This window comes from Malus sylvestris, chromosome 11 (assembly GCF_916048215.2).
Source record: "Malus sylvestris chromosome 11, drMalSylv7.2, whole genome shotgun sequence".
NCBI classification, from domain to species: domain Eukaryota; kingdom Viridiplantae; phylum Streptophyta; class Magnoliopsida; order Rosales; family Rosaceae; genus Malus; species Malus sylvestris.
In genome coordinates this window covers 33,504,132-33,525,841 of record NC_062270.1, presented here as the reverse complement: position 1 = coordinate 33,525,841, position 21,710 = coordinate 33,504,132, and the positions used below count along the sequence as shown (strand labels likewise).

Sequence of the window (21,710 nt, the reverse complement as noted above, 5' to 3'; positions counted from 1 at the left end):
AATTATTTTAAATTAAATAAGAATAGTACCTGACGAAAACTGATCGCACGATATACGATGAACGTATACAATTTGAGGACCCGAGAGAGGATACTCCTGGGGGTCTCAAGTGCAAAAACTGACGCTCTAACTCAGCTATGTTAAACTTGGTATTAACATCGTTAACTCTAATAATATTAATAAAATAAAAACTAAAATTTCAAAGACAAAAACCAACTCGGAAATGCACAAATGTCAAATTATTAGATAGGAGATAAGGACTTGGAGACGGTAGATCCATGACTATTTTTTGCCCCAAAAGAAATTTCAATGTACTAGAAACACACTCAGAACACTAATTATCATAATACAATTGATAGAACACGAAAAAAAAAATCAACTTGTGTGTATGACACGTTCTGGTCCGTGTTCTAGTGAAAATTTTCCCATTGTCCCAAAATTCCCGCAAATCAAGCGCCAAGTAGCAGCAGCCTACACACGTGTAACTAGTTCAAGAGAGCTAGGGGTGGGTTAAAAAAACCGAAAAAGTGGACCGAACACCTAACCGAAATTGAAAGATTGAAAAAAAAACCGAACTGAATAAGAAAAAAACCGAACCGAACCGACTCGAATCCTTTACACTTTATGAATGTATACTCATTTTTGTGAAGCTTGGTTGCCAAGTTTGAAACTAAGCTTAGAACTTTTTCAAGAAGCATACTTGGTTCAATTAGGGAGGATATTTCATTGGTTATAGAGGAAAGTTTTGGAAGGCTTTGGAATTTGGAAGAGCTTCTCTTTTTGTTTGCTTTTTGAATGGATATGGTGATCATTTTTCTTTGCAATTGTGGTTGTTAATAGCATAAGATTGGTTTATATGATCTTGTAAATGACCATCTTTCCACTTTCTCTATTTTCTTATTGAGTAAATTGTAGCAATAGTTCCTTAACTTTAACTCAATTGGATCAATGGTGTCTCAACTAAAATTTCATTACCATTAATTCCTCAACTCATCAAAATGTGCAGCTATGATCCCTCAACTAAAAATCTATTACCATTGGTCCCTCAACTTTAATCCAACTGGAGAAATGGTTCCTCAACTTTAACTCAATTCGAGCAATGGTTCCTCAACTCTAACCCAATTGTAGCAATGGTCCTTCCAACATAACTCGTTTTGACAAAATTATGAAGAAGTTGACGAAAATGACCATAGCTACAGATTTTGATAAGTTGAAGGACCCCAATTGTAGCAATGGTCATTTCAACATAACTCATTTTGACAAAATTTTGACAAAGTTGATGAAAATGATCATAGCTATACATTTTGATAAGTTGAGGTATCAGTGGTAATTGATTTTTAGTTAAGAGACCATTGCTCCAATTTGATTAGAATTGAGAGACCATTGCTATAATTTACTCTTTCTTATTATTAGTCTACCAATACAAGCCTATTTTTTAAATTCCATATTAAAAATTATCAAATTTTATAAAATAAAAAAAATCAAAACACCGTACTAAAACCGACCAAATGAAACTAAACCGATAAAAATCAAAACAAAATTGAACCGAACCAAATGAAACTGAACCCTTTGGACAGTGAGCTCCGTTGCTCTTACACCTGTTGCAGAGAACCCAGTGAACAATAGTAAAGCGATATCTTACAGGCAAGGGGAATGGGGGACCCATTTTTCCCGAACGAAATGCCAGACTTCGTGGCAGAGCCACCGGCGGATGCGGGACCTGCGTCCCAAAAGCCCACAGACTCTTTCATGGAGCTCCTCCACCTTCCCTACAAAACACTCTCTGACACACTCAAGAGCTCCGCTTTGGACCTCAAAGAAACGGTATGATTCAGCCACCGGGATTTGTTGATCCCCTCAACCCTCGACATGTATGCAAACTTAAAAGATCTCTCTACGGTCTAAAACAGGCTCCTCGGGCCTGGTATGAAGCATTCTATACGGCCATTCTCTCCTTAGGTTTCTCCTCTTCATCTTCTGACACAAGTTTGTTTATCAAACAAGATTCTTCCATCACTTTCATTTTAGTGTATGTTGACGATATTATCATTACTGGTAGTTCATCCTCCGTTTGTCAATCTCTTATTGCTCAGTTACAACTCATGTTTCCTGTGAAGGATTTGGGTGATATTCACTATTTTCTGGGTATTGAAGTCCAACGATCGGCTACATGGTTGTTTATCCACCAATCCAAATATGCTCTTGATCTGTTAAAGAAAACTGATATGCTTGGTGTCAAGCCTTGTTCCACTCCTGTTGGTTCTGCCCGATTGGATCACTCAGGCTCTCTTTTCCATGATCCCACTTTTTACAGATCAACTGTTGGAACTTTACAGTACCTAACCTGGACTCGGCCTGATTTGGCATTTGCTATGAATCAAGTATGTCAGTACATGCATTCTCCTCGCACTATTCACTTGCAGGCAGTAAAACGAATCCTTCGGTATTTGAAGGGGACACTTGATGCTGGTCTATGGTTTACACCAGGTTCACAATGTCTCACTGCGTGGTCTGATGCAGATTGGGCTGGTTGCCCTGTTGACAGAAGATCAATGAGCGGTTACTGTGTTTTTCTGGGTCCTAATCTAATATCCTGGAGTGCAAAGAAGCAATGCACTATTGCACGGTCTTCTACTGAGGCTGAGTACCGGCCTCTAGCCAACACAGTTGCTGAACTTAGCTGGGTTTGTAAAATCCTGCAGGATCTTTCCTTCCCTCTTCTCCGGACTCATGCCATCTTCTGTGACGACAAAAGTGCTATTGCATTAGCATTTAATCCTGTGTTTCATGCTCGGACCAAACATGTGGAAATTGACTACCACTATATTCATGAAAAAGTTCTTGGTGGCCAAGTCAGTGTGCATCATGTTTCTTCTGCTCTTCAACTGGCTGACATTTTTACTAAATCCTTGCCCTCTGCTCGTTTTGCAGAATTGACTTCCAAGCTTTCAATTAGAGTTCCTAACTTTAGCTTGAGGGGGCGTGTTAAGGATATAATAGGATGTGATGTACCTTATTAGAACTTTACTTACTTTACTTAGTTGTTAAGATATGGTTGTTAGAGTCTGAGCTATTTATACTGAATGTACTCACAGTTTATAATGAATGAATAGAATCATTTTCTACAACTTCTCTCTCTACATTTTCTCTCACTATAATTTTCTCACACTGCTATGAGTTTCTACATATCAGAGGGGGATGATGCATGGAGGAGATCGGCCCTATTCTCTATTCGAAGGTGTTGGTGGAATGGCTCTTCTCCTTTTGGACATGACTGAGCCGTCTGAAGCACGGTTTCCTGGTTATGAGCTTTAAATGATTGACGTTTACTTCTTTACGACAGTCTGATACTTTTGTTATGTACATATTAAAGCAAATAAGAGTAAAAGGTTAACTTGTAACAAGAAATATGATCTGCAGTTTGCAACAGAGGTGAGTGATTTTATTCTCATTTGTTACTAACACTAGTCATCCACACGAGAAAAATTGTCTATGACAGTAGAGCATTTGATTTCAAAATCTGCACTCTACAAATGGACCTGATCTCGGGTGACATCCTCCGCCTCCGAGGTAAAACATCAAGTTTCTATACTCAGGCCAAACCCACAAGCTTCTCACTGACCTCCCACACCTTGCGAGCCTTCTCCGCATCACTAGCTTCTTGGGACAGTTGGTTCTCGAAGGAAGCCGAATCCTTGTTCCAGCTCCAGTAGACTCCCGACTTTGTCAAGCTTGGGTCGCTCACAACCTGAGAGTGATCAACAGCAAGGAAATGAGTTCATGCACAAGAGAGATCGAAAAACATAATGCGCCGTTTACAAGCTTTAAGTTCTTACCTGAGCAAGTCTCTTTCCGGCTTCTTCTTCTGAGACGTAGCCCTTGGTGATGTACTTTTGGAATGGAGGGAACAGAAGCCTGAACAAGGGAATGTGCTCCCTGAACAAACCAGTGGTGGCAATGCAGCCGGGGTAAAGGGAAGTAAATGTTATTCCGGTTTCCTCATGGTAGCGCCTGTGGAACTCTTGCATTGTGAGCATGTTGCAGACTTTGCTGTCCTTGTAGGCCTTGGCACCGTCAAAGTCTCCACCATCGATCATGGCCGAGCTGTTTAGACCGTTTAAGCCTCCTGCAAGTCCCCTCAAGTCCCCAAGGTTGGCCTTTGGAGGTACATTTCCGGCTAAGGTATTCGTGTTCCCTGAAAAGCAATTCCATTTTTTTACCACACATTCTAGAAAGAAGAGTGCAATTTGTAGAATTATATTCTTCGTTTGAATAAAGTACCGGTAATTGAGCCAACAATGATGAGTCTCCTTGATGGGTAGTCGGATTTGTTCAAATCTTCCATCAGCAACCGCGAAAGAAGGAAGTGTCCGAGATGGTTAGTCCCAACACTGAGTTCGAATCCCTCAGCAGTGAATGAGGGTTCCTTAGCAGTTGGCTGATAAACAGCAGCATTACACACAAGCACATCAAGCGGCCTCTCAGATCGCCTGAAGTTATCGACAAATTGGCGCACACTGTCGAGGGAAGCGAGGTCTAGATGCATAATGGTGTAGTTTTCTTTGGGCATGCCAGCTGACTTGGCAGCTCTTTCAGTCTTGAGGAAATCCCTGCAGGCCATAATTACATGCCATTTTCCAGATTCGGCCAAAGACTTGGCTGTGGCTAGACCGAGTCCGGAAGAGGCGCCGGTGACAATCACACTGCCCTTTCTTAGAGTTTTCCTTCCCTCTGATGTTCCCCTGTTAATTGCTGGGCTTGCTGTTGCTGCTGTTGTCTGGGCTCTCACTGGCTTGAATTCCCTCTGTAGTCAAAGCCATTGTGTTTTTTTACACACAAATTTGGTAAAAATTCAACATATATGCAATACAACTCCAAATTCAGCAACTACTACAAGTTACAACCAAAATGGTCTGTGCGGAAGCGCTTTTGAATGGCTAAAAGCATTTTCAGATAACCAAAAAGTTAAAGCATCTTTTGACAGAAACAATCTAAAAGTGATTATCGGTTTATATAAAAAATTCTGATGCGCTTCCATTAAAAACGTTTATAAGCAGAAGTGCTTTTTGTTTTGTTTATGCAACAAGAGGAAACACATTGCGTATTTGCAGAGTAGATACCTTGCAGCTTAATGCAACAGAACTGAACTCAGCCTTGAGATTGTCCGAGAAAGAGACTCCAAACAGACTTGAATCCTTGAAAGAAGCACTTGTCTTTCCCTGAAAAAACATACAATTCCAAGAAAATAAATAAAATCAAACCCCATTAGCTTCTTGGTCGATAAATACGAGAAGAAACGTTTCTTGGAATAAATAGAGGATTAGGCGATATTAGCTCGAAACAAACCTCTTTGGGAACGGAAAATGCAGAAGAAACCACAGAAGCAGCCTGAAGAGCCATTAATTCTCTGTAATTTTTTTTAATTGGGGTTTTTTCTGATCTTTTTCACAAGTGAGTGAGGAAGAGAGAGTGAGAGGTGGTGGGAGTGGCCAAAGTGGAAGCTTGAGCTCAAGTGCTGTGAAAAAGAAACCACCAGCTTGTATTTATACACGGTCGTTTTGGTGGGCAGATTTGAGGACTCATGAGAGACTAAAATAGCATTATTTTATGGGATATGAGTTGGCAGAGAGGATAAGATAATTGGCAGCATGTAAGTCTGCCACATCAAATTTCAAGCGGCCAATGAGGTTGTGAGGACTGGATTTCCTTTTGATATTTGTTTTCTTTCTTCTTTTTCAAAAAGTTTTAAGAGTACCGGAAACACAAATCGTGTGGGATATTATTTCCATTGTTATAATAAGGGTGCACGATAAGATTGATAGGCATCAATCTCCGATATATCAACTTTAAAACAAATTCACATGTTATGAAGCGAGTGAAACACAAATCGTGTGGGATATTATTTCTATTGTTATAATAAGGGTGCACGATAAGATTGATAGACATCAATCTCCGATATATCAACTTTAAAACAAATTCACATGTTATGAAGCGAGTGAAACACAAATCGTGTGGGATATTATTTCTATTGTTATAATAAGGGTGCACGATAAGATTGATAGGCATCAATCTCCGATATATCAACTTTAAAACAAATTCACATGTTATGAAGCGAGTGAAACACAAATCGTGTGGGATATTATTTCTATTGTTATAATAAGGGTGCACGATAAGATTGATAGGCATCAATCTCCGATATATCAACAAATTCACATGTTATGAAGCGAGTGATATAGTAACAACACGTATCCATGCTACGAATACCCCAAGAAATTATGCTTTTTCCCCCTTGCTTTTTAGAACATAGGATTATAGGATAAGATATTTTTCAGCAGTGTTCCCATTCTTTTGTGTTATGGGTTGTGCCTGCAGAGAGAAAATAGAAAAGGAGCCAGATTGTCTGCCCTCCTGTTTGGGTGTCCTTCCGATCCCTTCCTATTTTATGCGGTTGCGGTTAAGTCACTTCAACATTTTATATAGATTTTTCTATAAATATAATAAGACAAAAAATAAGATAAAAAATAATAGGAATATAAAATATTGATTTGGCTTAACCGTGACCGTACAAATAGGAGGGATGGAATGGCATCCAAATAAAAGGGCAGACACTCTGCCTCCAATAGAAATTTGTTGTTGTGAAAGGACAGGGAGTTGTGGGAGGAGGTTGTGGATTAGAGCCACATTTTTTGGCAAGTTCTGCTCTGGAATCTGGGTGAAGTTTCATTTTCTGTATTTTGTTTTGGATATTATGGCAAGTTGAAGGACTAGGCCCACTTTTTGTGGGGACTTTTGGCGGACACAATGTGGGCCTCCAAGTTGGTCGAAACCTTATCGTGACAAACCTAAGGATTTGGGCCTATTGTGCTTATAGTTCGGGTCTGACCCAAGTCTAACAATGGCCCAAGAAGTAGAGCTAGATAACTTTGTTCATTAGTTTTTCTTTTCTTTCTTTCGATTAATTAAAATAAAATTACAATGTGGATTCGCGACAGATCTAAAGTCATATATATATCAAAGGTTAGTCTGGAAATAATGCTGGAAGGCATATTGTTAAACCAAACACATGAATGATTGTTCAGAGTGTGTTTGTTGCACCAAACTCTCTTGGACTGAATCTCAAGGACTAATCAGAATTGACTTGGCGGCGAACTCGAATCTTAGTTCCATTTTGCAGAAAACATGCAACGCTATTTTGGCCAAATCTCATCGAGTTAGACGAGATTATCATCACCAATCAACTCATCATCATCTCTAGTGTAAGATTCAAGCATGCATCTAAAATTCTCATCATAGGATCCGAATGAAATCGATAACTCCAAAACAATTTTAATAGATGAAAAAAAATACTGATCATGAACATGATGTTCTTTAAATCGAGAAAGTTATTATTCTTTTAAAAAATAGCTAAAACTTAAAACCAAAGGACTCTCATCATAATTAGCAAGAACATCAATAAAAGATTTAAGGAGTAAATTAAAAAAAATAAAAACATTATAAAAGCCTAACACCCTTTTTAAAGGTAAAAATATGATTTTTCGTTAAAATGAATAGTACAGATAATGTTTTATTAAAATTCACAATTTTATACTCATATAAGTGTGACTTTTTTTCGCTCTCAACAACAAGGATAAGTTCATAACTTTACCCTCTTCGTATATGCGTACAATTAATTTATTTAGCATGAAATATGTGTCATGAAATGAGGAAGAGAGTGGTCTTAACTCCCTAAAAAAACAATACCAAAAGAGTTTCATTAAAACTCCCTATAATATAACGATCCATCACTTGGTTTGAAGAATTCAAATTAGGAGATAGTCGAGATTAAGAGTTGAAGACAAAATTCATCTTTATAGGGTACCCTATAACAAACCATCTTTACAGAGATGAAAAGGTTTTTGTTTACTTGGAAGCTAAGAATGTTACTTGTCTAATGGCCTACACACCAACAACCACCAATATTGGGCAGAAAAAGAAATCAAGACCTGTGCACATAAATTGTAAAAGAATTTTCATTTCTAAATTCAATAAGCTTTTCCCATCTCATAACTCTACAATTTTCCGACCACAGACATTCATCGGTGTAGTTTTCTTTTTTTTTTCTTCTCTTTTTTCAACAAATCTATTTTTCTTTCTTGTTGCCCCGACGGACCGGCTCTCCAACTGAACTCCACGTCCGCCGGGCACAAGCACAAGGAAACACATGGAACGCTTTAATATTACAAATCTCTCTCTCTCTCTCTCTCTCTCTCTCTCTCTGTACACATTTTGCCAATAGGGAAAAATGGACTGGCTCCTTGCAGAATTATCAACTCATCTTCCCCCCATGATCAAGGGTTCCACTTATTTGGCCCCCCTTAAATCCGAATCGGCAACCCAAAATTTTGGAAAGTTCTAATTTCACCTCGAAGGCCAGCAGTTACAATCACCACACCCCAGGCTGACATGTTTTGGCTTAAACCATTCGTAAAATCAAAACTTACACGTGGGCTTCGGTTCCTAGTAGCTAGAAGAAGTTTTTCCTCCGGCCACGTTGCTGAAATTCTATCAAAGAAGTAATTGTTGGATGCACTCGAAATGATTCCGTGGAGAGGGCTATTGGTGCAACCAGATGCTGATCTTGAACCCTCGTTGGCATTAGCCACCTCAACTGGTGTAGGGGGGTGATTTGCTGTGGGGACCTCGTCAAGCCCATTACGTTCTGAATCTTGTAATCCCCATAAATCAGTCATTCCAGGCCAAGGGATGGCTGCTGATACATCTTGACAATGGAAATGCTCAAAGGACCGTGTGACAGTGACACTTTTGCTTCTGCTAGGACGGGAATCAGCTTCATGTTTCCATATATATACATGAGAATCCTCACTAGCAGATACCACATATTTACCATTTGCCGTGAGGGTGGCTGAGATTTGGCTATTTGCGTTCCGAAATCCTGTCAAAAACAGACCAATTCACCTATGGAAAGGGGAACATTCTAATGCATGTGCTAATATTCAAAATGACATGTTCACAGATCTAGAAGACAGCATTATCATTAAATTATTGCCCAGAAAACACATCTTTGTGCTAATCTAAACTTGGGTAACAAATTTAAGTTCTAGAAAAATGAAATATCAATGGTCCATCTAAGAGCTTATGTTTTCCAATCTTATGATAATATCAAACGTGCCGGAATGAATTAAGCTAGAATGAAACTATTATAAGCTTGACAGCTAACAATTTCACAAATGTTTAAACATATGGTACTACCATCATCTTGATCTACTACTATTATGTTCAACTTAAATGGAAAAATTCATGAACTGAATTTGAAATTGATAAAATAACATATAAAGAGAATCATACAACATCATGTGCTTACCCTTGAACTTGTGAACCAGATCAATACCGTCAACAACTCTAATTCGTGAATCTGCAGACGTAATCAGTACTTCTGATGAACTTCCTGGTGCAAACTGTCAAGCAAAACTAATCAGCAACAGTATCAAACCAACAATCTTGCAGCTCAAAGTAATCAAAGAATAAAAAATACAAGATGGGAAAACGGCCCGAGTGGCGAGTTATAATGGTAAAATGGAATAAGGTTTGTCTCCCAATTTCAAGGCTAAAATCATCTATACAGAAGCAAAGCAAACCAAGGCAATTTATTACCTGAAAACCTGTAATTTTCTTGTGATGTGATTTCTTTTTCTTGTTCTGCAGATTAATTTGGCTTTTCTGTTGCAACTTGTTCTCTGAAAATTTTGGAAAAATTTATTAGATGCATGCGCACATATACTTGGAGGGAGGGAGAGAGGGAGAGAGAGGGAGAGAGTTGTACCAGATGTATTGTATAAACGGCAGCTGCCTTTGTATGAACCAACTAGGGCGCCCTTCAGATATCAACCAAAAGTTTATTGAGCTACGAACGATACTAATACAATACATAAAGACAAGAATAAAAGCTAGAGCCCAACCTGACCATCAGGAGTGTAGCAAGCAGCAGTGACCATCTCGTGCAGATCATTCCAATCAACCACTTGACGATCAGGGATGCTCCATATGCGAACCTTAGCATCAAGTGATCCACTAATGAAGTACCTATCATCAACAGGGTTGAACTGGATGCAAGTTACTGCATCAATGTTCATGCAAAATAAAGTTATTAGAAACAAATGATAGGTGATGGGGAAAATATCCATATATCACTTGCACATTTATAACATCTTTCGGAAAAGATGTTAAAAGTATCAGATTATAAGAATTCAGATGATGAACTTTAAAAAATATATATATTTAAAAATAAAAATTGCTTGGCGTGATCTGAACCTAGGATCTAACAAATCCCCCTTCCAATCCCTTACACCAGAGCCAAAAATCATATAGTCATACTCGACTCATTTAGATCTTACTGTTTTAAGATTCATAAACAAAGTACTTTTCCTTGATATCAAAGGTGTGTACTTGATTTTTCAGCACTTTATAAACCGTGAAGTAAGATGTGTGCGAATTAGCCCCTTTTTATACAACAGTTGTTCCAAGTAGAGGCCAACCAAAATTGTAGAGCGAAGTTGAAATCCAGACCACATATACTTACCATAGTCACTATGTGAAAATATCTTCAGACAAGTCTTGCTCGCCAAGTGCCAAAGGCGCACAGTTTTGTCCATTGAAGATGAGAGCAGGTGCTGAAAAAAGGAACAAAAAAGGAACCTTGTTGAGAGATTATAACTGAAAATGAAAAAGGTCCACATTATTGCCATTTGCCATATATACAGCTTATTTTACGATTGCACCACCATTTAAATCAATCTGCCTCTTTCCACACAAACTACTAAGAAAGACTTGATTGCAAAATATAACATAAAGAAATTTACATTAGATAACTAGAAAAAGAGAGGACAATATAAACACAACAAGTCAATAAGATTTTGCGAGTTTTTTTGGCCTCTGGGAAACTTTCAGGGTAATAGTTTAAAACTTTTAGTGAATCCCAAAATAATCAAAAGATAGAGAACAAAACATAATGGAATACTGACATCTGAATACCATGCTACTATATCAGAAAACTGATATATGGTCGACAGGCATCATTTTCTGCAAAACAATTTACAATGCACGTTTACAGCCAATTCCCTCTGCCCACCTTTGGATCCACTAGATAACCCTTACCAAAAGGCAGTGAGCAGAAATTGCACTGATTTAATTTCCACACATGCCTCAAAATAATAGAATAATAATAACAGCATCATCCCTCCCCTCTTTCACATTTCACTAACCTGTCATGCTCAGAAAATGACCAACTGGAATCCACTCCAAGGAAAAGGCACTTATAAGCCTTAAAATTATAAACTTGTCAGTGTACTAAAAAAAAACCTCATCCCCCCACCTGAATCGACCAAAAAAAAAAAAAAAAAAAAAACTCAGAAGCCTTGATTTCCTTGAAGATTCTATCTCTTATTTTATTGTCAATCAAGTTCTTGATTTACTGTAATCTCGCTTGGGCCAGAAGAAGCTGATGACATGAGGAATTTGACAAACCATCCCGCCCAGCTACCCGCTTAAAACATCTTTCCTCATTATCAACCATTTTAGCTCCCTTCCACTTTGAATTTTAATTTGGCTTATTTCAGACTTCCCTAGCTTTGAGTGCCTTATTTAACAAAACCTTTTAACTTACAGAATCTCAACGATCAATGCCAATTGGCATATCTAAGACTAACTTACAGAAATTGCTATCATAGATAAGCATTACACCCTCTTCTATGTGACTGTCTATTTCCAAAACAGAACCTAGCCTTCACTACTATGATGTCCATCATTCCATTGAAATATAATCAGGACTATTCCAAAATTGTTTTTCTTATCCGCTTAAGAAATTTAAACTTTCCATAGTAAAACTATAACTTTCTGCTAAAATATGCAGTTCTAAACGCTCAAGAAAACAACAGTGTAAGTCAGATACAGATAGAAAGAGAAAGGAGTTGACAAATTCTTATACTATGGGAGCAGCCAGGGATAATAGATTTCTTCATTGACACAGCAGTTGAGTGGTATAGTCAAACGTTTCATTCATTTATCAGATATCTACTTGAGTAAACCAATATACAATAGCGCACACATCCTGCAAGCCTATACTTAGACAAACAGCATATGTACTAGAGTTTGGTTAAACCTAGCACACGAAAGTTCCAGAACCAGATCAGCGATCATTACCGAAGTTTCTACAGCGACTTTTAATCAGAGCCCCATTGACTTATCCAATTTTGTCAAAAGTATCCATGATTTATTTTCTTTCTCTTCCTCGAAACTTAACAAAGCAGCTTGACCATATCCAAGGTGCATGGACTGAAGAACCTAACAGGTACAGTTAAGAAACAAAGCCTTACATTTTTCAAAGTTCCTCTCAATTAAATTTCAACTTATAACTAATAAAGAAAATTGTCCAGAGTATTTGAATTTCATCACTACACAACGTGTACCGTCTGTTAACCTATCCCCTTGGACCCTTCATATGACTTGATTCATATATCCCTCTCCATGTGAATGTAATGAAACCAAAACAAAAAAGAAACATAACACTAGGCAAAAAAAGTGGTAGGTAAGTGTTAGTTACATCACTTGGCAGACAAATACCAAATAGTATCCTCGGATCACATGACAATAAAACAACATCCATTCAAATTCACCCAACATTTTGGTATCAAGAAACAACAGATACGCAAATAACGTAACCTGCGGAGATTAGAAGTTGACAAAAATAAATCCAAACAGATTACCAGAACAGTAACTAACCTGCGACTTGGACCAAGAAAGGTCAAGCACATCATCCAGATGCCCTTGGAATGAAGAAATGGGTTTCTCTGAAAGTGCAAACACAGTCTCTGGAATCACATAATGGTCCAAACTAACAGATTTTCGACCGATAGACGACCTTCCTCTCCTCTTTTTTTCCACAAGGTTGTCCACATTCGGTGAGACTGAACATGCTTCCGGCGACCCATTGGCAAATAACAACATGTTTAAATTGCTATCTTCTGACTTCTCCATCAACAGGTCACCCTTCCTCTCACTCTGCATCACCTGCCAAATATGAATCACGCAATCCTCACCGGCACTAGCCAAATATTTTCCATCCAAACTAAATTTAATGCTCCAAATCGACCCAGTATGCGCCTGAATCTCCTGACTCTTGAACAATGCAGTGACCTCCTTACATGACTTCCCATACTGCCTCACCCTCACCCTCTCCGGCCCATGAAACGACACATCCTGGCTATCATCTGTGCCAGAGCTTGACCTCCGACCTCCCTTTTCCGATGATGTATCCCTGTCATCGCTACTCCGCCTATCCTTGTGACCCGTCATGGTGATCGCAACACTCTTGATGCTCTTCAACCAACCCCCTTTCTTCTTCAACTTTGAAACCCCGTCATTGCTCCCATTGGCATTGGACTCGGAACCATCCTTATGACCCTCCTCCACGTTCTGCCTCCTCATCAGTTCTTGAACAATCGGTGAATGCCCGACGCTCATCTCAAACTCCTCCATGGTCAACTGCTTCCCTGTACCCACTTCCTTAAGCTTGTTCCACATTCCATCTTCTCTAATCTCATTCACAACAAACTCTTTACCATTATCAAGGTTCCTAATAGTACACACTTGGGCATTATTAATAGCATCACTTTCACTAACCTTACCAATGTCATTGCAATCCAACTCCTCCGCCTTCGAATCACTTCGAATCTCGTCTACCCTCCTCGAATTCTTGCCAGAAGGCGGCTTATTCGGTGGCGGAGATGAGTTGCTTTTACCGCTTGAAGATTTACAAACCAAAGATTTTGTATTTCTATTTACAAATGGACCGGTTTCGGGTTCAGGCTCGGTCTCGGCCTCACTGGAACCACAACGAACCGAAAGAAATGGGGGAGAAGAAACAGATGAAGTAGAACAAGCGTTATTACACTGATCGCCGGCGTCGGATTTGGAGCGGACGATGCTATTAACGCCTCCACCGCCGGAATTTACTTCAGTCATCAAATAATCCGACGAGACAGATCGCCCGAACTCGCCGGAAAAACCCAGTTGGGGTTTGGCCCGGGTCAGCACTGGGTCGCCGGTGAGACCCATTTCAGTGAGGAGTTTGGACCGGCGTTCAGAGACGGAGGAAGGCTCGGAGATCCAAACATCGTACTTGGTGGAGGCGCCCATTGGGAATTTGGGTACGGCATAATTCGGGTTCGGGTCGGGGTCGGGGTCGGGGTCGGAGTCGGAGTTCGAAGTGGAACAAGAACAAGAGGAGGAGACAATGCGATCGAGGGACTCGTAGAACTCGTTGTCTTCGTCTTCTTCCTGTCCGGCTCTGCTCATCGTTTACTGGGCATTCCCATTGGGTAATGAAAATGCCCGAGAAATTTCACCGGCGCCGATCGGATCCGACCCGGGTGCGGCAGAAACGGCGGCGTTTCGTTGTGTGCTCGGTTCGAATCGGCCGATTCGTTTGTTGGGTTCGGAGAAAGCGGGGTGGGAATTTGATGGGATCGGAGAAGAGACGGCTGTGGAAGTGTGCGTCTTTAGGATTGTGAATCAGATCCGGTTACGGGAGGGGAGAGAGAGAGAGAGAGAGAGAGAGAGAGGAGATGGAGGAGAGAGAGCGTGGGGGAACGAAGCCCTATGCTGCTGGGTTGGTTTGGGTTGGGGCTTGAGCAGTTGTTGATGTTGTTGTGCGTGTATCAGAGTAGAGAGAGAGAGAGAGAGAGAAAGAGAGGGAGGGAGGAGAGAGAGGGGGATTTTCTTGTTTGTTTGTTTGTTTTTTATCTAATAAAAAGGAAAATGCGTGAGGAGTGGGAAAGGAAACGTTTGGATTGAGACTTTTGATTTTAATTTTGTAAGGGATGGATGGGATTGGAAATAAATTTGGGGGTAATTAGGGGATAATTGTTGGATTCAGTTTGTCTTAACGGGCTTTAGGTAATTTTCTATTTATGTGTTTAACAAAAAAACAAATTTTAGTTTTAAAAGTTTCAAATAAGTAAACTCTTCTAATTTTCTTACAACTAAAAAAACTAGGAAGTTTTAACGAAAAGTCCATGGTACTATTCACTTTAACGAAAAACCACATTTTTACACTAAAAAGTCAAACCTGGTACTATTCACTTTACCCTTTATTTTGTCCTTATCATTAAAACTCAAAGTTTTCAAGCTATTTTCATTAGTTTTCCTAAAAAACTACCCATTGTTTACGAAGAAAAAAAAATACTCATCGTCACATGATTACCAAAAATTTACAAATAAATTTAAAAAATATTCCGATCATAATAACACCTCTGTTCTGAGGTATTAGAGTATTGATTTTGAACACTGATACACCTGTCTATAGTTTATCTCAACTGGAGGCATTGGACATGGCCATGACACTCCTTAATGGTAGAAATTATATGGTGTGACCACTATAGAGTCACATTATTGTTGTAATGCACCATGTTAGAATACATGTTTAATTAAGTAGCATTTACAATACATGAATTAATCATTTCATGGCCATCGCAATCTCAAACTTCGGAGTTCCTAAGGAATCCGAAGCCCGTGAGCTTCCAAAAAGTCTCGTACTAGGTAGATATGAGAATATACATACAAGGCTTAGAGGATCCACTCCTCTAGGTGATGTAGGATGTTACAATCCATCCCCTTAGGGGTTCGACGTCCTCGTCGGCACACTTCCGACCAGGGATTGGCTCTAATACCAAATTTTCACATCCCAATCTGGGCTCGACTCCGCCGTAGCACGATATTGTCTGTTTTGGGCCCCGACCACGCCCTTACGGTTTTGTTTCTAGGAACTCACACGAGAACTTCCCAGTAGGTCACCCATCATTAGATTGCTCTCACGCGAACTCGCTTAACTTTGAAGTTCCTAAGGAATCCGAAGCTAGTGAGCTCTCAAAAAGCCTCGTGCTAGGTAGAGATGAGAATATACATATAAGACTTAGAGGATCCACTCCCCTGGACGATGTGGGATGTTACAACTTACAATCCACCCCTTTAGGGGCCCGACGTCCTCATCGGCACACTTCTGGCCAGGAATTAACTCTAATACCAAATTGTCACATCCTAACCCGGGCTCGACTCCGCCGTAACACCATATTGTCTGTTTTGGGCCCCGACCACGCCCTCACGGTTTTGTTTCTAGGAACTCACACAAGAACTTCCCAGTGGGTCACCTATCATTGGATTGCTCTCATGGAAACTCACTTAACTTTGGAGTTCCTAAGGAATTCGAAGCCAGTGAGCTCTCAAAAAGCCTCGTGCTAGGTAGCGATGAGAATATACATATAAGACTTAGAGGATCCACTCCCATAGGCGATGTGGGATATTACAACTTACAATCCACCCCCCTTAGGGGCTCGACGTCCTCGTCGACACACTTCCGGCCAGGGACTGGCTTTGATACCAAATTGTCACATCCCGACCCGAGCTCCACCACATCCTGGGCTTGACTTCGCCGTAACACGATATTGTCCGCTTTGGGCCCCTACCGCGCCCTCACGGTTTTGTTTATGGGAACTCATACAAGAACTTCCCAGTGGGTTACCCATTATGGGATTGCCCTCACGGTTTCTCTTTTCTATACACTCCCGTTTAATTATTTCTATTGTTTCCATTTGATTTATTAAATTCGAAGGTCATAAATAAAGAGGAAAATAACATTTTTGGTTGTTATTACAACTATGCAATTGACATTTAGATTTTTAGGTTTGTTTGATATTCCTCTCTATTTTTTATTTTTTGAAATTAATTAGTTTTTATTTTATTTTATAAAAGAGATAGTGGGAGAAGAGGTAACAAACCTAGGACCTCGGGGTGAAGAGATAAATGTCTTTTTATTCGAATCTCGTAGGTGGCGAATTCGATACCAAATTAGGTTGTTCATTGTGTGGTTTAATCTAACTCCCCTTCTCCACTGAGTGTAAAATATATCGTTGTACTAAAAAAACATTAACTAACTTACAAGTTAATTAAAAGTTACAAACGTTTTGCAATAAGTAGTTTAGTTACATCCAAGATCTATAAATCAAGATGGTCCTCTAGATAGATGGAGATGGGAGGAAAGGTAAAAAGTGGGAACATGATGGTGATGCTACCCAAAAAGTTTCCAAAAAGAGTTCACCTTTAGTCACGGGCTTTACTTTTATCTGGGCCTAAAACTTCAAGCCCAGTAAAATTCAAATACCGTGTACAAATTCAATGCTGAGTACAGCAGCAGTAGACTAGTAGCAGCAGCAAAGTAGTTAGATTATACAGCCTGCCGTTGTATTTGTGGCCAACCACTTTCCATTCACCTTACCAATCACATGCTGTCCAGCCCATTACTGTTAAGTGCTTTTCTTCCTGCTTGCTTCAACTGCTTTTGGGACCAATTAATTATTAATGAATTATATTTGTTTAGACAATAGGGACCATTATATTAACGTCTGGCTACCATTTTAATATTTGACAATTCTGTGTGTGTATTGTGTAATGTGTATCTCCCTATATATACAGATGGCTTTCTCTTTATGCTTGTTGGTAGGTGGGTTTTATAGAGCATCCTATCCTACATCCCAAGAAACACATCGATGGTTGGGATTAAATTTCATGATTACTCATTGTTGGATTGAATATCGAGTGTGAAGAATGAATGAATATGTGTTTAGTTTTTCTTTAATCTCCACTTCTGATATCAAATTTGATGATGAATAACCACCAATCATTGATCATCAGATAACCATGAGAACGATACTCATTAAGAGTATACCTATATTTTTTTTCTCTCTTATGCGATGAGAGAGATACATAGAGAAAGTCTTTCATTGAATAATATTTATTATTGTTACTTGTTACTGGGTGAACTCCGCCTATGTCTTACATGGCCGGTCCCAAGCCCGGATAAAGGAGGAGGGGGAGGGCGTCAGGTAGTCGACAGCCGGCACTCCATGATCACGTCGAATCCTTATGAAAATGAATCCAGAACAAAATCGCGCTAAAGCTAGGGCGTCACCCGTAAGTGGCGCGCTGTGTGGCCCGAGCACAGTGATAAGTGAGCAAGGGTCGCTGTATCTCCATCGGCACCCGGATGCAGTGTTAAATGAGCAAGGGGGCCATAGAAACTTCTTTTCGAACGACTCCACTCAAAGTTGTTTGGGAGCATATGCTCCTATCAACTTTACCCGGGACACACAAAAGAAGTACTTTGATCCTATTAGACGGGGGAGGGTGAAGAAGCTAGGACAGAAGGGTAGAGTTCAAGAGAGCAAAATGCGTTTAGGAACGTGGAATATAGGAACCTTAACGGGAAAATCTATGGAAGTAGTGGAAGTTATGGTGAGGAGAAGGATAAATATTATGTGCCTACAAGAAACTAAGTGGGTTGGTAGTAAGGCAAAGGATCTAGAAAACTCAGGGTTTAAACTTTGGTATTCGGGCACAAATAGAACGAGAAACGGTGTTGGCATCATCGTGGACAAGACCTTGGTACAAGATGTTGTAGATGTCAAGAGGGTAGGAGATAGAATCATGGCAATCAAGATTGTAATAGGACAAGAACTTATCAATGTGATTAGTGCGTACGCACCTCAAGTAGGGTTGGATACGAGTTCGAAGGAGAAATTTTGGGAAGATCTTGGAGACTTGGTGCAAGGAATTGCTCAGACGGAGAAGTTATTTATAGGAGGAGATTTAAATGGACACGTGGGCAGGGAGACAGGCAACTATGGAGGTTTTCATGGTGGCCATGGTTTTGGGGAGAGAAACGAGGATGGGGAAGCTATCTTGGATTTTGCAATGGCATATGATCTCTTCTTAGCCAACACCTTCTTTAAGAAGAGAGAAGAACATGTGATCACCTACAAGAGTGGGTCGTCAAAAACACAAATAGATTTTCTTCTAATGAGGAAAGGGGATCGTATAACTTGTAAGGATTGCAAAGTTATACCAGGAGAGAGCGTGGCTAATCAACATCGCTTGTTGGTGATGGATGTACATATCAAAAGAGTAAGACAAAAGAACAAGACTTGGAAGTGCCCAAGAACTAGATGGTGGAATCTAAAAGAAGAAAAACAAGCCATTTTCAAAGAGAAGGTAATCACCCAATGTGTGTGGGATAGAGAGGGGGAAGCTAGCCAAATGTGGGATTCCATGGCTAGTTGTATCCGAAAAGTAGCAAAAGAGGTATTAGGAGAGTCCAAGGGCTTTGCCCCACACCAAAAGGAATCTTGGTGGTGGAATGAGGAGGTACAAACAAAGGTGAAGGCTAAGAAGGAATGTTGTAAAGCCTTATACAAGGAGAGGACCGAAGAAAATGGTGAAAGGTATAGAAAAGCGAAGCAAGAGGCGAAGAAAGCTGTCAGAGAAGCTAAGTTAGCGGCTTACGACGATATGTATAAACGACTAGATACCAAAGAAGGAGAGTTGGATATCTATAAACTAGCTAGAGCAAGGGAAAAGAAGACAAGGGACCTAAACCAAGTGAGGTGCATCAAGGATGAGGATGGAAAGGTTCTTGCTACAGAGAACGCGGTTAAAGACAGATGGAGAGGTTATTTTCATAATCTTTTCAATGAAGGACATGAAAGGAGTGCTTCTTTAGGGGAGTTGAGTAACTCAGAAGAGTGTAGAAACTACTCCTTTTATCGTCGAATCCGGAAGGAAGAAGTGGTTGTAGCTTTGAAGAAGATGAAGCATAGAAAAGCAATAGGCCCAGACGATATACCAATCGAAGTGTGGAAAGTTTTGGGAGAGACAGGTATAACATGGCTCACTGACCTTTTCAATAGGATTTTGAAAACGAAGAAGATGCCAAATGAGTGGCGAACGAGCACTTTGGTGCCTATCTACAAGAATAAGGGCGACGTACAAAATTGCATGAACTATAGGGGTATTAAGCTAATGAGTCATACAATGAAGCTCTGGGAGAGAGTCATTGAGCATAGATTGAGGCAAGAGACACGGGTTTCGGACAACCAATTCGGGTTCATGCCAGGGCGCTCAACCATGGAGGCAATCTATCTCTTACGAAGATTGATGGAAAGATATAGAGATGGGAAAAAGGATTTACACATGGTCTTTATAGATTTGGAAAAAGCGTATGATAGGGTCCCAAGAGACATTCTTTGGAGGATTTTAGAGAAGAAAGGAGTACGAGTAGCATATATCCAAGCTATAAAGGATATGTATGAAGGAGCAAAGACTGCCGTAAGAACTCATGAAGGACAAACCGAAAGCTTTCCCATAACTGTAGGATTACATCAAGGCTCATCCTTAAGTCCTTACCTTTTTGCGTTGGTAATGGATGAGTTAACAGGACATATTCAAGATGATATTCCTTGGTGTATGCTTTTCGCAGACGATATAGTGTTGATAGATGAAACTCAGGAAGGGGTAAATGCAAAGCTTAACCTTTGGAGAGAAGTGTTGGAATCTAAAGGTCTTCGCCTAAGCCGATCAAAGACAGAATATATGGAGTGCAAGTTCAGTGCAAATGGAGGCCAAAATGAGTTAGGGGTGAGGATCGGAGATCAAGAAATACCAAAGAGCGACCGTTTTCGTTACCTAGGATCTATCTTGCAAAAGAACGGAGAATTAGATGGAGATCTCAACCATAGAATACAAGCTGGATGGATGAAGTGGAAGAGTGCATCCGGCGTGTTGTGTGACCGCCGTATGCCACTGAAGCTCAAGGGAAAATTTTATAGGACGGCAATAAGGCCGGCGATGCTGTATGGCACAGAATGTTGGGCGGTGAAACATCAACACGTACACAAAATGGGTGTAGCGGAGATGAGGATGCTTCGTTGGATGTGTGGGCACACGAGAAAGGATAAGATTAGGAATGAGGATATCCGGGGTAAAGTAGGAGTAGCCGAAATTGAAGGAAAGATGAGAGAAAATCGGTTACGGTGGTTTGGACATGTGCAAAGAAGGCCTACTGACGCTCCGATTAGAAGATGCGACTATGGGACAGAGGTTCAGGGCCGAAGGGGTAGAGGAAGACCTAGGAAAACTTTGGAAGAGACTCTAAGAAAAGACTTAGAGTACTTGGATCTAACGAAGGACATGACACAGGATCGAGCACAATGGCGTTCTAAGATTCATATAGCCGATCCCACTCAGTGACTTGGATTTTCCAAGTCTCCAACCAAGAAGTTTTCCTCACTCGGGAAATTAAGGGAACACTACCCCAACCTACATGCTCCACTCAGAAAGCTTCAACATACAAGCTTCAACAAAAGAAAATTCAAAGAACTTAGCGAAGAAGGCTTTGGTGTATTTAACACAATACGTTGAAATGAAGGAAAGCTTATTTATTGATATCCCCGATAAGCTACAAATATGTACATATACATGAGTCAAAATAAACACACAAGAGGGAGCCTTCACAAAGGTTGCTTAGGAGAAGTCTCAGCAGTCGGTAGAGCCCCAGAAAGAGAAGGCACCGGAGGGGGATCATTTGGAGCCTCAGTACTGGACAGAACCCTAGAAGGAGGAGGCATCAGAGGTTGATCATTTGGAGCTTCATTACGCGGTACAGCCCCAGAAGACGAAGGCAATAAATGCCTTTGGAACAAACCCACAAATCTCTGATGATCAAGTAAAACCTGACCATCAGTTTCCTTCATCTGGTCAAGCTTCCTCTTCATGTTTGTAGCATAGTCATGTGCGAGCCGGTGCAACTGTTTATTCTCATGCTTGAGCCC

At 40.2% G+C, this 21,710-nt stretch overlaps 3 protein-coding genes across 3 annotated transcripts; 1 reads left to right on the top strand and 2 right to left on the bottom strand.

Moving 5' to 3' along the window:
- The first annotated feature begins 1,653 nt into the window (after positions 1 to 1,653).
- Positions 1,654 to 3,020, top strand: LOC126590411 (uncharacterized mitochondrial protein AtMg00810-like). The gene is made up of 2 exons (XM_050255875.1): positions 1,654 to 1,824; positions 1,911 to 3,020. Exons 1-2 carry the CDS (start codon positions 1,654 to 1,656, stop codon positions 3,018 to 3,020), a joined length of 1,281 nt encoding a protein of 426 aa, XP_050111832.1.
- A 395-nt stretch (positions 3,021 to 3,415) lies between these two features.
- On the bottom strand, positions 3,416 to 5,548 carry LOC126590660 (protochlorophyllide reductase, chloroplastic-like). The gene is made up of 5 exons (XM_050256141.1): positions 5,347 to 5,548; positions 5,121 to 5,219; positions 4,282 to 4,804; positions 3,837 to 4,195; positions 3,416 to 3,748 (listed from the first exon to the last, which is right to left on the bottom strand). The coding sequence occupies exons 1-5, from the start codon at positions 5,398 to 5,400 to the stop codon at positions 3,593 to 3,595; spliced, it is 1,191 nt and encodes a 396-aa protein (XP_050112098.1). The 5' UTR covers positions 5,401 to 5,548; the 3' UTR covers positions 3,416 to 3,592.
- A 2,443-nt stretch (positions 5,549 to 7,991) lies between these two features.
- LOC126589872 (uncharacterized) lies at positions 7,992 to 14,784 on the bottom strand. Its single transcript, XM_050255310.1, has 7 exons — positions 12,775 to 14,784; positions 10,577 to 10,667; positions 9,957 to 10,114; positions 9,821 to 9,872; positions 9,652 to 9,734; positions 9,362 to 9,455; positions 7,992 to 8,932 (listed from the first exon to the last, which is right to left on the bottom strand). The coding sequence occupies exons 1-7, from the start codon at positions 14,347 to 14,349 to the stop codon at positions 8,355 to 8,357; spliced, it is 2,631 nt and encodes an 876-aa protein (XP_050111267.1). The 5' UTR covers positions 14,350 to 14,784; the 3' UTR covers positions 7,992 to 8,354.
- Positions 14,785 to 21,710: the final 6,926 nt, after the last annotated feature.